The sequence below is a fragment of the Orbicella faveolata genome, unplaced genomic scaffold (genome assembly GCF_042242905.1).
Source record: "Orbicella faveolata isolate gen_17 unplaced genomic scaffold, um_ofav_v1 contig_25, whole genome shotgun sequence".
Lineage (NCBI taxonomy): Eukaryota > Metazoa > Cnidaria > Anthozoa > Scleractinia > Merulinidae > Orbicella > Orbicella faveolata.
Genome location: NW_028301553.1, coordinates 19,605,479 through 19,621,190, shown reverse-complemented (window position 1 = coordinate 19,621,190; position 15,712 = coordinate 19,605,479). Strand labels below are relative to the sequence as shown.

At 38.4% G+C, this 15,712-nt stretch overlaps 1 protein-coding gene across 1 annotated transcript in view; it reads left to right on the top strand.

The window, feature by feature from the left end:
• The first annotated feature begins 1,230 nt into the window (after nucleotides 1–1,230).
• Nucleotides 1,231–15,712, top strand: part of LOC110066529 (eukaryotic translation initiation factor 4E type 2-like) — a 95,098-nt gene continuing 80,616 nt past the window's right edge. The window contains exons 1-2 of the mRNA XM_089294087.1: nucleotides 1,231–1,377; nucleotides 1,464–1,539. Of these exons, the coding sequence (XP_089150213.1) occupies nucleotides 1,361–1,377; nucleotides 1,464–1,539 (93 nt within the window). The 5' untranslated portion in view covers nucleotides 1,231–1,360. The remainder of the gene's footprint in view (nucleotides 1,378–1,463; nucleotides 1,540–15,712) is intronic.

Here is a 15,712-nt window from a genome sequence, read left to right as displayed (position 1 = left end):
GGCGACATTGCCGTTTATACGGAACTTAAAACTTTGTATCCATACTTGCTCCTATTTATTTTACACATTTTTGTTCTGTTCAGTGCCACATGTCCTGACTGTAACATACATGCGCTGTTTATAATGCTGTATCTTTTAGCAATAATCATCCTCCAAGACTCAGAGACAGTTTACCGAATGGAAAAGTCATTTCGTGTTGACAAACTGCCCTAGGTTTCGGAGGATGGGTGAATAAATCAATCTGAAAAAAATGACAGAATATTGCACTTCATAAATAAACGCCGGGCCCCGATTAAACGCCGGCTTCAAATAAACGCCGGGTCCACGAGGCCAATTTTGAAATAAACGCCGGGGGTGTTTAATTGAGAAAATACAGTATGTTTTGTGTAGTTAGGGATTATTCAAACTCAAAGGCCGAAAACTATTTACACAAAAATTACCACAAAGTTACAAAAACTGAAATCAAAATTCCCGCTAATCCTGGGTTAGCTTAATCGGACTTTGAACAACCCGGCCCAGGCGATTCGGCTGAACGGTGGAAGATGAGTGACATTTCAGGCCACCTCGGAGACCCAGGGGCAGTTAGTCGGGACGACGCGATATTTTCGGGCGAAATTTTACTTCTTCATGTAAACTTTCGCCCAAAAACATCGCGTCGTCTGAAAATATCGCGTCGACTAACTGCCCCTAGGCCCTGGGTCTCCTAGGATGACCTTTTTTCAGCTACAGGTCAGGCCTACAGAGCAGCGGGAAAGCTTCTTGAGCCGACTGTACGCGAGGATGAGCAGCAGTTTCCTTCTCAAATTCAAGATGGGGACGATGGGGACGGTGAGTACTAGCCTACGTGGGTACGGCTACACGTAAGCTAATAACAGGACAGGCGCATTAAAAACTGACATCAATTTGTTTTTGTACGATAACAAATTGTCAGATTGTCCGCTCTCGTTTGTTGACGCATCGCAAAAATTATGAATTCATGTGTCTGTTCGCTTATTGACAATAAAAATTAGCCAGTGAGCGCGCGAGAATTTCTGCAGTTATCGTAAAAAACACGTCAACAGTCACATATTAGCGCGGCCTGTGCATAACAAACACTCCGATATAATTGAACACTAATTTGTCACCAGAACCAAAAAATATGCCAGTCAAAAGTAAATTTCAAAAACAAAAATAAGTAAAAAAGTAGTCACTCAGTCACCGATCGTCAGGTGTCGATGAGCCCACGATTCACCAAAACTAAGTGTATCATCCAAAGTAAACATGCGTAATGTTCGTCGCCGGAAAATACGCGTTGTTAGAAGATTGTAATGGAGGATTTTGTTAAAAAGATATTTAAGCTCAAGTTAACTTATTGACGGAAATGAACAAGTTCGAGGCGTAAGTGTGCTTGCTGTTGAGTTTCATCCTGCTGCAGTTTCATTTTAATCTTGTGATCAATATGACTCGTTTTTTTGTCATAACAGTCTCAAGTTTGATGATTCAAATAATGGTGACAGTACCGACGATAAGGAGGACGAGGAATGTGATTCAAAAAGCGCGGTGAGTAAGAAAATATAATACAGTCTGTGCACAGTCCTGTTTTAATAATTTGCTTCAATTTGGAACAACGAGGAATTCAACAGTAGTAACTATTCTTATTCAGTGAGGTAAAATTAAGAGGCTACTTAACAAATCGAATGTGGTTTAGCGTGGTCTGTACTCTTATCGACAACGATACGCGTCATCACAGTGGTCAAAATGTTGTGGACTCACGAGGTGCAGCCAACACAACGACTCTTATTGACAATGGCAAATTAGCCAATCAGATTGCGAGATTAGTGGCAATTGTGGTAAAAATATTGATCAAGTTGAGCTCAAGTGAAAACATATAACTTTAGTAACATAACTTCCCGGGTACTGCTGGAAAATTGGTTGCAGGTGTGTGGCGAGCTTCTTGAAATTCCTATTATAGCGGAGCTCTGGCGGCCCGAAGGGCCGCCAAGCGGAGCCCCCTTCTCATGTGGGAAAGAAAAAGAAACCCACGAATGAATTTTCTCAAGGTTTTCATGGCTAGCGGCATTGCTTGTGGGCGCGTATGCACGACGACGACGACGACGGCGGCGGCGTTGCCCAACATGCCAGCTATACTCCAGCTAAGAGGTTGACAGAGACATGCACCCTTGGTTTGTAGCGTAACCCTTTGATATTGGACATCCATGTTATGGTCAATTGACATCTGTCATAACAAGGTATCCGCTGATCAGTATCGCGTGACCATATCGCAGGCTCAAGTTTAGAGCTCATCGAGGTCACATGTTTTTTTTGAAGTTAACCGCTGACCAAGTGCTGGTTTTCGATTAGATTCCGGGCTCATGTCAGGTTAAGTTGGTGGCCGGGTCATTCGGAAGTCGGTTAACACTAACCCAGGATTATAAAAGTTGACTGAAGTATAATTTTTCTTGTATACAAATGTTTTTCACTGCTTTTTGTGTATTTTGATGACCTTGAGATAATTGAAACTCAAAACAGAAGGCCAAACCACAGAAATGGAAAACTCCACCGTAAAGTTTCAAAACTCAAATTGAAATTCTCGCTTATCGTGGGTTAGTGTAATCGGGCTTTGAACAACCCGGCCCAGGAGCTCTGCTTTTAGGCTTGGCTAAATCTATATATTATTTGGGGAATGCTATTTTGCGAGCCTGCGAGCCAGAGCCTCGAGCTGTGAGCTGCGTGTCTCTTTTTGCGAGCCCTGAAAGATTCCCACCAAAAAAATCCAAAAATGGGCCTAATGCTCTAATATGGTATTTATTACATGCTTCCATTATGTCAGTAACCAAGGGAAATTGAACGACATTTTCTGATCAAACCAGGCTAACCAAGAGGAATCAGACTCTTACCATTTTTTATTCCTTTTCCAAATTCCCTACATAAGTGAAGAGCAGTAGGGCTGTGAACTGGTTTGTCAAAAACAGAATGGCAAATTTCGGTCGGACTGGTCCAACGGGAATAATTAAGTGGACCACCTCCAGAGGTGATTCTGAATATTCCGGTTGGAAGAAACCAAAATGGACCTTTCCATTTTACTTCCAACTGAAATTTCAGGAATCTTTGGCATAATGGTAAACACCGGCGGTCTTCATGTGTTTGTGCACTGTAGCATGGCAATTGAAGTGATGGAGAGTTTTCCTCTCTTTTTATTTCTACCAATTAAGCAGATATTATAGGCCAGACATTTTTCCCATCTTGCTTTTTGGTAGCTGCAGGCAAGATAAACAGAAGTGTCATGACAGCGTGACATTTCATAAGTTGACAGCTAGGTTTGAGATTCGCAGTCGTCCAGTCCTTCGATTTTATAGGGGAACTATTAAAAAAGGCAATTAAGAGCCTGGCTTCCTGAGAGTCAAAACAACGGACAACTGGGAGCCAAAAAATAAATAAATAAATAAATTATGAATCTTTTGTGGTGGTGCTTCTTGATATATCATATTTATAAATACCTAAAATTCGCCTCACTTGAACGTTTCCCTGTTTATATTGTGTGGTTCCAGAAAATATCCATACCCCCTATGGAGGATCACAGAAATTCTAAGGGGTAAGGGGTCTGAAAGAGGTAAATTTCCGTAGGGGAGGGGTCTACTCAAAGAATTTTCTTTCCAGTGGGTGTGAAATGCGATTGAATGAATACTATCATACTTTCCCAATCGATTCAGTTAACTAAACCGACAGAAATGTTCCATCCATTGAAATAAACGTTAGATTCTTTGTCATATATTTTCCATTTTTCTTCCAACATTGTACAACAGATGGCAATCCGGAGCATCGTCTTTGTTGGACGTCAAGTTGAACAAAAAGCTGACAAAGAGGTGCAGCGATACTCGAACAATGAAGTTGATGATATTTTATACTTTGAACTTAGATCGTGCTGTATTAAGCTTAAACGCAGCTCAGATGCTTTTTCTGGGATTAATCATTGCTGTCAATTAAATGAGATTTGTACTTTGTTTATTTCGTTTGATACTCATATAAAATTATTCGCTGTTTCAGTCTTGCCGTAACTAGGTTATCACATATTTTCATCATTATCCATGTAGTTAATAGTTTGCTAAATCAGTAAAGTCGATTCAAAGCCATTTGTCTTGAACTACATGTATATGTAACATTGGACAGCGAGGGGCATCGGAGCAGTAGCCAAGATTTTATGTCATTTATAGAACGACTGAACAGTGCGTGTTTAACGTATGAAATGTATGACAAATTTTATTAAACTAAGGCACAAAATGAATTAACTATCATTTACAAACTACAGAGACAAAGCGTATGACTTAATTGATGTATTCCTTTGGTGAAAGAAGAAATATATGTAAAACGACATTTGGGAAACAGCTGTTTGGAAAAAAATGTTGCGTGATGACTTTACTGCGTGTGTAAAGTAATTTGATATGTTGTTTTGACCATTCATAAATTAAAACTTTGATTGGGTTATTTGAATAAGCTCTATGTACGTTCTGAGATTCTTGTATGAAAACTTCTTTTAATTTAATGAAGAAAAAGTCAGCTGCTATGCCATGTGGGAGTGAAGCGCCTCTAAGTCATATGTTTATTAGTTCAAATGCTGGTTCAAACATTTTAACATGACATGAAGGAACGTGCCGCATCTGCAGTCCACCGTGAAAAGGTACGTCCTCGTCTACAATATAACTATAAACAGCTGCGACTAAATTTTAGTACAGTAATTATTAATGAGTTGTCTCGTTATTTATGGATATGGAATTTCCGAGGGGTATGGGGGTGCCCAAGTAGAAAAATCATGGAAATTCTAGGGAGTGGGGGCAGTACCATGAAGTCCCCCTGGAACGGAAAATCCTGGGGGGTGGGGGGTCAAACTGGGAAAAAACCTTCCGTGGGGGGTATGGATATTTCCTGGAACCACACATTTGGATGTTAGTCAATTTTATTTAATCAAAATTTTGATATGAAAATTTGCTAGGGAAACTCAAAATTTCACTCATATCTGAAACTATAAACTGACCTTTAAATCCGTTTTGATAGGGACGGAAAAACTACTTGTGCGGAATTTCACGCATGAAAGAAAATCAAAACTTTTTGTTTCTTCTGCCAAGTGTAGCATTTACTGAGTAAAACGTTAACGTTAAATTAAAAACTCAAACAAAACAATTAAAACAAAACAGAAAAAAATGTAGTGGCTAGCAAAAATAGGCTTGTGGCTCGAGGCTTGTGGCTCGAGGCTCGTGCCTCGCGGCTCTGGCTTGCAGGCTCACAGGCTCGCACATTAGTGATGCTCTTATATTTCAGACCAAAATTTGTAACTTTATTTTTCCTACCCCAGCAGTGTTCTGACCATATATGCACATTTGGACAGGATACCCCTAGATTTTACAAATAAATTTTCAGCAAAACTTGTCACTATTAATAAGTTAAATCAGCTGGTTTGACAGTCTCTAGTCTCTCTCATGAAACTGGTCAGTGTAAAATGTAGATTGCAGACTGCTCACTGCAGACTGCAGACCAGGGGTAAAACAGCAGGTTTCTTTTGCAGGTCACAGGTCGCAGGTCACATCAAAATCAAAAAGCACTCTGTAATACTTGCGTTGTAAGAATTGCATGGGATCCCAAGAGGTTCATCGATGTTGCCATGCAACAAACCTGAGCTAAAAAAGTTTTACTATATAATTTTAATGAAAACTTTCTAGGGGTGGCTTATGTACTAAATGGGTTGAAATGTAGCTTTTGGACATGTATTATATATATTTTATCGTAATAAGACAATTCATTATGATAGCAAATGAACTGTTTTATTTAGAACTATCCTTTTGAAATCTTTACATTGAATATGGACATACTAAACATAAATAACAGTAGCCCATATTTGATATATCCAAATTCTAACATGACTTCAAGGCTTTTTGGTTAAAATTCCATATTCGTCTGGATGTTAAAAGACACGGGAATGTTTACACGTTCTGTGGAAGCAAAATGCACTCTGGGAGCTAGTAAATAATACACACCATTTATATGACAATGGTAGGGTTACACAACATTCATTTGAAAGTCAAAGAATACTCAAGCTGTGAGAGAGGGAAGTTCTGGTTTATGCTATTGTTTATGTTTTACCTGGGGGCAATATATCTTCCAACTTTAAAAAAAGTAATCCGCTTGTGGCAAATGAGTTACTATGCAAGGTTTTGGTTCACTCAAATGTGTGTGTATCGTTTTTACATTCCTTTGTTGATTCGACTAGCTAATGTTGTGGAAATGAATCCTGAGCCTTGTTACCGTGTGGATTGTTCTAAAACTGTCACGGCTGACTATCATCAAGGTGATGTTTCACTGTTTGGAATGAGTGCTGGTAAACAATGTGTAGCAATGTGTTTGACTGCAGTTGTTTTCAATGATTATTGTAATGCATCTTGGTGTAGAGATTAACTAATTAAAAATAAACATCATAAACAGACGAACTCGGAGATGGGGTTAAAATCATATACTTCAAAGCTATGAAAACTTGTAGCACCTGAAACACCAGGGAGAGGCAGGTGGGATTTTCTCACTTGCAAGGAGTCACAAGAGTGAACTATTCGATACATAGGCGTTCATCTAAAAGAACTTATCTGAACACACACATTGTTAAGCTATCCATTACAGAAATTCCGATCATATATTAATTAAACCTTTTAACCAAAATGTTAAAACACTCAATGAAATATTGATGCAAGGCCATGTTCTGTATTCTCACATCAGTAATTTAGGAGGAGAGGACTTTTTGTTATTTTAAACTGATAAGATGCTCACGACATGTGCGACCCTGATCTTGCATAACTATGTTGCTGACATTTTAAGATCAAAGAGACCGATAATTGAAGCAGGTCATATCTTGCCTAATGGCCTTAAAAAAAACATTCTTTATTTTTCTTTTGTTGCAATGTCAATGAAATTAGATTTCACAACACAAGCACACTTCGTGCACAGAACTCTTGCTTCAACATTTTCGCAATTGTCACAAAACATTAACAGTTATAATTCTTCAGTATGGCCAACCACTTTAATCTGCACGAATTTCAACGCTTTCAGTTTTCATAGCATAGTGGAAATGACTTGCAGCTGATTTGTCTTCAGCAGTGAAACGCACAGCCACAAGCAGCTTTGTCGTTACCTTCTAGTCTAGAGCAGCCCTCTGTTTCACAACATGAACATTCTCGGGAGAGAAAACATCTAAAAAGAAAAAGTCTAGCCAGCGTGAGCGATGATGCTTTGACAATGAGAAAGTGCTTTTCAGCCTTGGGCCAATAATATAATAATTATTATCAGAGTGGTATTGTATATCTTTTACATGTATGTCCCAACGTGTGACCCTAATAACCCTCTGGGGGTAAATGCCCCAACAAACTTGTGGGACAAAAACAAAAAAGGCCACAGCGTGGTCCATGCCTTTTGTAAGCATCCGTTTGTTTGTTTATATTCCAATTTTCTAGACAGAATTTTAGAAATAACAGTTGAATGTCATCACTTCTGCATGCATTGCATGCCATTTATTTTTTAACCAGAATGTCTCGAAGCCACGTTAGAATTTTGATATATCAAACATGTTTGTTATCATAAAACTGCATTGCAATAAGAATAATTGGCCCTTCACAATACTATGTCACCTGACCATGTTAATGGCATAAAGTTATGAAACAATTACGTAAATTTGTCCAACTAGCAATTAAGCATTATGAATATAAGGCCAGTTTGAATGTTTAGAACTTAAAGATGAATTGTTTAAAAAGAATTCTTGCTGGATGGCATAGTTTACTGCGTAGGTATGGCACATTTTTTTACGACAATTAACAAAACTCACCTTTTTAACTGATTTATCTCACTGCCACAACACCACATACTTGACTAACAGTGGCTAAACAGTTAGCAAACAGTGGCTTGATAATGCCTTTTCCTTTTTTTTTGAAACTCAATCTGAATTAGAACATTGGAGATTGTCTAGCTATTATTCCTGGAATCTGTTAAAACCACTGTATCTTTATAATCAAAGTGGCTATGAGCCACTCAACTTGGAAAATGGATTGTCTGTAAACAGTGACAATTTTGATGCCACTGACGTGACGTTTTAATCCGTAGGTTAAATTGAAGTTAAAGCACACTGGCATTGTTAAGAAATAGTGCAAAACGCAACAGTAAGAGATTACACGAGGAGATGTAACACTGTTGGAAACATTCATAAAGTTATCGGTCCAAGAGACCGAGACAATTATAAGGAAAGTACCGCTTCTTGTCCAATCACCATTAAGCAAGTAATAATTCTCATTTTCATTCCTCTCATTTTTTTTTTCTTTCTTTATCTTCCCAGCCAGTATCAGTGATTTTTTTCTCTCTTTGTTACCTTTTCTCATCTTAGAAATTAAAAAAAGTGCATTCAGCATAGAGTTACTATACCACAAGGACAGCACCATGTCTCCTCTGCTCAACAAAGTTAAGCCCAGTTCGGTGGAGTTAGTACTTGAATGGGTGACCAAATATGAATACCCTGTGTTGTAATAACTTCAGTTTTTTTCCCTTCCCTTTTAAAGGCGATATTAAAGACTGCAGAACTCCCAGCCTGTTGTTCCTCATTTCGCCATGTTGGTTTTTACTTGTATTTATTTACAATATCGTATAAATAAACAGTGGAACACATCGTTCGAATTCTCCTCAATTCTCTTGACTGTTGATCATCTAAAACATTTAATCACAGCTTGAATCATTGGAAAATTCATACAGCTCATCAATTTTGTGACTTGCAATATCTTCTTTTTCTGCAATTAAGTATGGTTAAACCTGTATGAGCGGCACGTTCGGGAAATGAGCTATTTATATAATTACAGGTAGCTTCTATTTATAAAAACGTACATGCAAAAATTTATTCAATGTAGAGCATTTCTGCAGTAAGATATTGAGTACTTGCGTCAGAAATTCAAAGAATACCTAACTTGACATGATGCAAGTGACGGTAAAATGGCCTTAAAACGGCAGATGTTCGAACCCTGGGGGGTGAGGGTGGGGCAACTCCTATATGAAAAGGTCAGGGATGCTTGTTGTCTCGGGTACAAATCAAGGATTCTTGTCTCACTTAGGGTGTTGACAACGAAACATCACCATTTTAAGCTCTCAAAGTAACCTTTAGGGTGCACTGGAAGAAATAATAATTAAAAGAAACGCTCTCAGTCGGGTCTACAAGTGCGTGAGGGATACTTTCTTGAACACTGGCTAGTAATCGAACCTATTCCGTTTTAAGTGGTATCTTTTAGGGGTCTAATGAAGCTCGAGCAACTCCCATAGTAGTCTCCTTTAGGAGACTAATATAGCTCCTAGCTTCATTGCTGCTTCTCTACACAACAAACCAATACACATTATAGGAGATTTAAACTGTAACCTCTTAAATCCTGACTCTCTGACTGTCAGATGGTTAAAACACCAACTCGAGTGACTGCTTCCACAGAGACACTTATAGATGTTATTTTGTCCTCAAATGCGCAACAAGTCCGGGAAACTATCGTTAAACCGTGCTCAATGAGCGATCATGATATTGTTTTGCGCTACATTTCACTTGAAAAATCAATGTCAAAAGCCAACTTATGTTACAACAAGGAGCTTCAAACATTACCGGCCCGATCAATTTCTTGCTGACGTTTCGCAAGTACCCTGGTCCGTTCTGGACGTTTTCGATGACCCTGAAGATAAACTGAACGCGTTTAACCTGTTATTCAACAATGTACTGGACGTACATGCTCCCATCAAAACAGTCAAAATTTGTAGACGTCCTAACCCCTCTGTGACACCCGAAGTTCGGGACCTTATGAGATCTAGGGACCAATGGAAGAAGGTAGCCCAAAAAAACCCACATGCTTGGTCTGTATACAAGAACCTCTGTCGTGAGGTCAAACATGAAATAAGGATGGCTGAGAAAATATTCATTGCAGAGCAGGTTGTAAACAACAAAAACAACTCTAATTGTCTCTGGAGAGCGATCCACTTGTGCATACCCAAGAAGGCCGCCTCTCAAAGGAATTATTCCAAAGTTTGACACGTTCCCTTTGGCCTGGAAAACAGCTGAAGTGACCCCGATACCCAAGGTTGGAGATCACGACATTCCAAACAATAATAGACCAATGTCGCTACTCCCTGTCCTTTCTAAAGTCTGTGAGCGTGTTGCTCACGATCAGTTTACGTCATATCTGCTCTTGAGAGGCCGTTTATCATCCAAACAAAGCGAAAATAAACAGTGGCATTCAATGGAAACATCTGTCATTCAAACAACCGACGAAATCCTAAATGCCATTGACAAAAAGAAACTGACTGCAGTTGTCCTTCTTGATTTAAGTAAAGCTTTTGACAGTATTGACCATTGAATACCTCTCGGTAAGTTACAGGACATTGGTGCATCCAGATCTGCGACAGAATGGTTGGGCAGTTACTTAACCTCGCGATACCAAGCTGTACGAATAAATGTAACTTTGTTGACCAAACTACCTGTTAGCTCTGGCGTTCCACAAGGGAGCATCCTTGGTCCATTACTCTTTAACATCTATGTCAATGACCTCCCTTCTGTTCCAGAAAATTGTTCGTCGCAGTGTTACGTTGACGATACCAAACTACTCCTGTCATTTCAACTCCATGATCAGCACGAAGCAATAGCAAAGATGAATAAGGACTTGCTAAGTATTCGGAATTGGTGCTTTAATAATCAGCTTTTACTTAACCCAGATAAAACAAAACTAGTCATATTCGGCAGCCGGCAATTGACTGCTAAGGTTATTGACTTTAGGCTATTTTTATTGGGGAAGGAGCTCGAGCCCGTTAAGGCTGCAAGAGACCTTGGAGTCACACTGGACTCTAATTTAACCTTTAATGAGCATATTGTTTCCACTGTATCCTCATGTATGTCATGATTAGGCCAAATTAATTGCGTTAAGTATATTTTTGATAAACACGCCTTGATTATTATTATAAATGCCCTAGTTTTTGGTAAATTATTTTATTGCTCTTCTGTTTGGAGCAATACTACTCAAGCTAATTTGGACAAGCTCCAAGCAGTTCAGAATTTCGCTTGTTGCATTTTGTGCGGCGCTAAAAAATTCGATCACATAACTCCTTTTCGAAAAGACTTGTGCTGGCTACCAGTCAGGCAACAACTTTATTTCCGTTTTGCTGTTCTGGTTTTTAAGTGCATGATGGGATGTGCTCCAGAGTATTTGACATCTAAGCTCGTCAGAAGATCTGCCGTCTCGACAAGGACTACCAGGAACTCTCAACTTCTGAACATACCACTCTTCCGCACTGCTAGCGGTCAAAGGACTTTTCAATATAGAGCGACCTCTCTGTGGAATGAGTTGCAGCCTGAACTTAAACTTTGTCCACCGTGACAGATTTCAAGCGCCTAATCAGGCATGAGCTTCTTGATGACCGTTTTATTTAATTTTTATTCAACAGTTGTCTTCTTTTTAAGTTATCATTGTTATGTGTTTGGCTTTCTGCATTTTTAAATTTTGTAATGTAACATTGACTTTGAAAAGCCCCATGGGGACAAGCCCATAAAGTATGTATGTATGTATGTATGCATGCATGCATGTATGTATGTATGTATGTATGTATGAGTAATACTCAAATTTTGCGACGAGCATCCCTGACCCTTTAGATCTCACAGTTTGCGGATGATACAACCCTGATTCTTGAAGATACCACGTCACTTAGAAATGCCATGGATATAGTTAATTTATTTGGAGTATTGTCTGGTTTGCAATTAAGTAAAAAGAAAACAAAAGCCTTGTGGATTGGTGCTTCGAGCAAAAATAAGATAGAGCCTTTAAAATTCCAGTGTCCAAAAGATCCCATAAAATTCCTTGGAACTTACCTTTCCCACGATGCAGCTGCCAACAACAACAATAATTTTTATGTCAAAATAAGGAAAATGGAAACGAAGCTTAATACATGGCGGTCGCGGGACCTGACGCTCTTTGGAAGAACTATACTAGCAAAATCTCTAGGTCTGTCTCAGCTAATCTTTACTGCCTCCATGCTTTCTGTCCCAGAAACAGTGATACAACAAACCCAAAGTAAACTGTTTGCTTTTCTATGGAAGAATAAGAGAGATAAGATCAAGCGACAGGTTCTGTTCCGCCCCTTATCTAAGGGTGGGCTAAGCTTTCCCTGCTTCAGGACTGTTGTAAAAGCGCTACGTCTCAGTTGGATAAGTAGACTCTTAAATAACTCTCATGACACCTGGACAGCTATCCCTAATTACTACTTCGATAAACATGGCGGGCTCCTTTTTCTTCTAAACTGTAATTACAGTGTCGAGAAACTAGACAGAAAAATCCCTCTCTTTTATTGAGAACTCCTTGATCACTTTCAAGAACTGCGTAGCAATTAGGAAGATCCCTTGAAACGCGAATTCATTTTGTGGAACAACAGAGATATAACTACAGAAAACAAATCGGTCTTTTGGAAGGTGTGGCAGGATAGTAATGTTCTTTTTGTGCAAGACTTGCTGGACAATCAAGGTAATTATCTTTCACCACAAGAATTCAGCGATAAATATAACATCAAAGTTAACTTTCTGCAATACTACCAAATCACCTCAGCTATTCCTGCTTATCTCAAAAGTTATGCAGCAGTTCACATGGACCTTGGGGATCTCAACTCAATTTGCGAAAACTTCGATTTCCAACTATCTAAAGATATCGCTCTCAATTTAACGAAAACTTTTTGCAAGCAGTTTTATAAACTTTTTGTTGAGGAAATCAAAACAGAACCTACTGCTATTAAATCATGGCGGAAAAATTGTCCTGAAGTTGCTGACAATGGGTGAACTGTATCCAAAACAATTATAAAATCACTCGGGATAATAAGTTAAGACAATTCTATTTCAAGTTGTTGCACAGAATATTAGTCACTAATAAAGAACTTAATCGATTTGGAATAACTGACTGTGTCAAATGTGTTCTGTGCGGTGAAAATGACTCTATTGAACATGCATTCTTTGATTGTCAATCTCTCTTGAAATTATGTGACGAGTCTCTTCAATGGTTCAGTAGTTTACACCAAATCAATGTCAGCCTAACCCCGCTACAATGCTTTCTCAATTTACCAACACCAAACACCAATCTTTCTGATAACCAAACAAAGGATTTGCATCTTCTTCTGTTATAAAAATAACAAATAAAAAAAAAAAAATCCCTGACCTTTTCATATGGGAGTTCCCCCCCGGGGTTTCAATTGTCTAACAGGAAGTGCAGGAGTGATGGAGTGAAATTGCTTCACCACTACAATTTGGAAAATAATATTTTCCAAGGTTAAAAAGGAACACAAGAGCGAAACGGTCACTCGTTGGAAATTTCAAGATTGGCTTCAAGGCTGAAAACTGTCATTATCCATGGCCGGACCTGCAACCCATGACCTGCGACCTTTGACCTGCAAGAGAAACCTGCCGGAGGTAAAACGCAGAATGAGGGTAAAAATATTATGCAGACTGCAGACTAGGCAAGGGGTAAAATGCAGACTGTAGACTTTTTAACTGAATCGTGTTACCATTTCCACCATTGAGAGTTAACTGTAAACAGGCTAACCTGAGCATTATTTAGGCTAACTTGAGTGGTATTCAGGCTAACTGGAGGAAAATGGCTTTTCAGAGTCTCATAAAAAATAAAAATTTCCTATGGGGGAGGGGGGGCATGCCTCCAAATCTTACTCAATATCTTATATTTTAAATTGATTTTATTTAATTTTTCTATATAACATTTTGGAGTTATTTTTTTGTAAAAAAAATACCTCTTAGTTGGCGCGTCGGGTATGTTATGGATGGGTCAATGGGTGAGTGAGTGAGTGAGTGAGTGAGTGAGTGAGTGAGTGAGTGAGAGATGTATGTATGTCACACCAATCAGATTGGATCTACTATAAACAGCCAATCAAATTTCTTGTTGTAAAGGTAAACGGTATGTGAGAAGATTTGATCCCGATAGAGATCAGAACGGCCGTATTTATTCTTCTGTAAAAGAGGAGGAAGTATTCATATATTGGGTTTACTTCGACATTTTCTGTGGGTTAGGCTGAGGATTTTAGTTAAATGAACGAGATGAGCCTTGAGGTTTGAAACATTTCATGAGTTAGTAGTATGCAAATGCAACGAGATATTTTTATTTTTAGTTGCAAAGGTAACTTGATAATTTTGTTTTTCACAAGGAGTAAATTCAATTAGAGGTCACGAATCGTCGCTTCTAGTTCTTAGGACATGTTTTAGAGGGGACGAGACTTCAGATTTGAAACAGTTCTAACGTTTACAATAGTAAGTGCAGGTAACGATTGTTTTGTTCTTGTTGCATGCAAATATAACGAGATATTTTTGTTTTTTAGTTACAAAGTGTAATTTGACACTCTTGTTTTTCACAAGGGAGTAAATTCAATTAGAGCAGACGAATCGTCACCACTCTTTCCCATGAGATGTTTGCTATCTTTAGTAACAAATGGTAACTTAACACTTTTGTTTTTTATATGGGAGTAAATTCAGTTAGAGCTGACAAGTTATCGGCTATTGTTTCCAGGATATTAAACAAAAAAGAAGCTTTTGTTTCTGGATGGTTTTTACGTCTCTGCAGTAGCAGTTTAATAGTTTTATTTGATGACATTCATTTCAGTCCGATATGTTTAAAGGTAAAAAGTATGAAAATTGTTCAAATGTTCTTTGAAGACTGCGTGGCACCAAGTTAAAGTGCAATTTAATTAAATCAGACTTTCAACGTGTCAGAGGTTTTTTTCTCTTTCTTTCTATTTTCCGTGAAGTTGTGCTGTGTTGTGTTGTGTAAAAAGGTAAACTTACAGTGTACGACTCGTATAAAATGCGAAAAAGTCTCTAAATTAACTTGAGTATTTTTTAGCAAAAATTCCTCTTGGGGGTTGGAAGGGTTATGTGATTGGTGAGTGAGGGAGTTACGCATGTGTGCGTGTCACACCAATCACAGTGCGGGTTGTATCAAAGAACGAATCAAATTGCCTGTTAGAAAATAAGATGGTATCTACATTAATGTGGAGACGTGTCAGATTACTGTAGTTTGTTCAGTCAAACATTTTATGGCTTACTATTTAGCTATCTTACTATGACTGATGTAACATTGCAACCAAAAAACTTGTCAAATTAACCAAATCATTACTGTACCATGAATACTTCTATCTCCAACACTTCACACAAAAAAATAACTCTTGCACGCCTTGCATGCCTATGTTAATATTTACTGTAGAATATTTTGGTTGAAAAGCCCTGTAAAGGGAGCTTCAATAAAATGTATGCGATGTTAATTCTGGATACTTAGGTAGAACAATTTTTTGAGAGTGCTTGACTTAACAGGAGCGGTAACTATAATTTTGTTGATTAATTCAGATCCAGGCTTCAGATGTTACCAATTGCTTTATTGCCACAGCTCTGTTTCGTATCGCCAAGACTGACCACGCTCATCAGGCAACATTAGCATGTGACCATTAACTGACAATACTGGTGATGTAATGCAAATACAAATGTATGCACGTGCCAGTAGTTAGCATGCGCCTCTTTGTCACGCTCATGTTAGGTTATTTGAAAGTGTAAATCGATTTCTGTGGGGACATGAACTTGCCAATCTGTGCCTTCAAGAAAAGTTTTGTTATCACTTTTAGAAAAGATTTATGTAGCCTTAAGTATAAACTTTTGCATCATGTA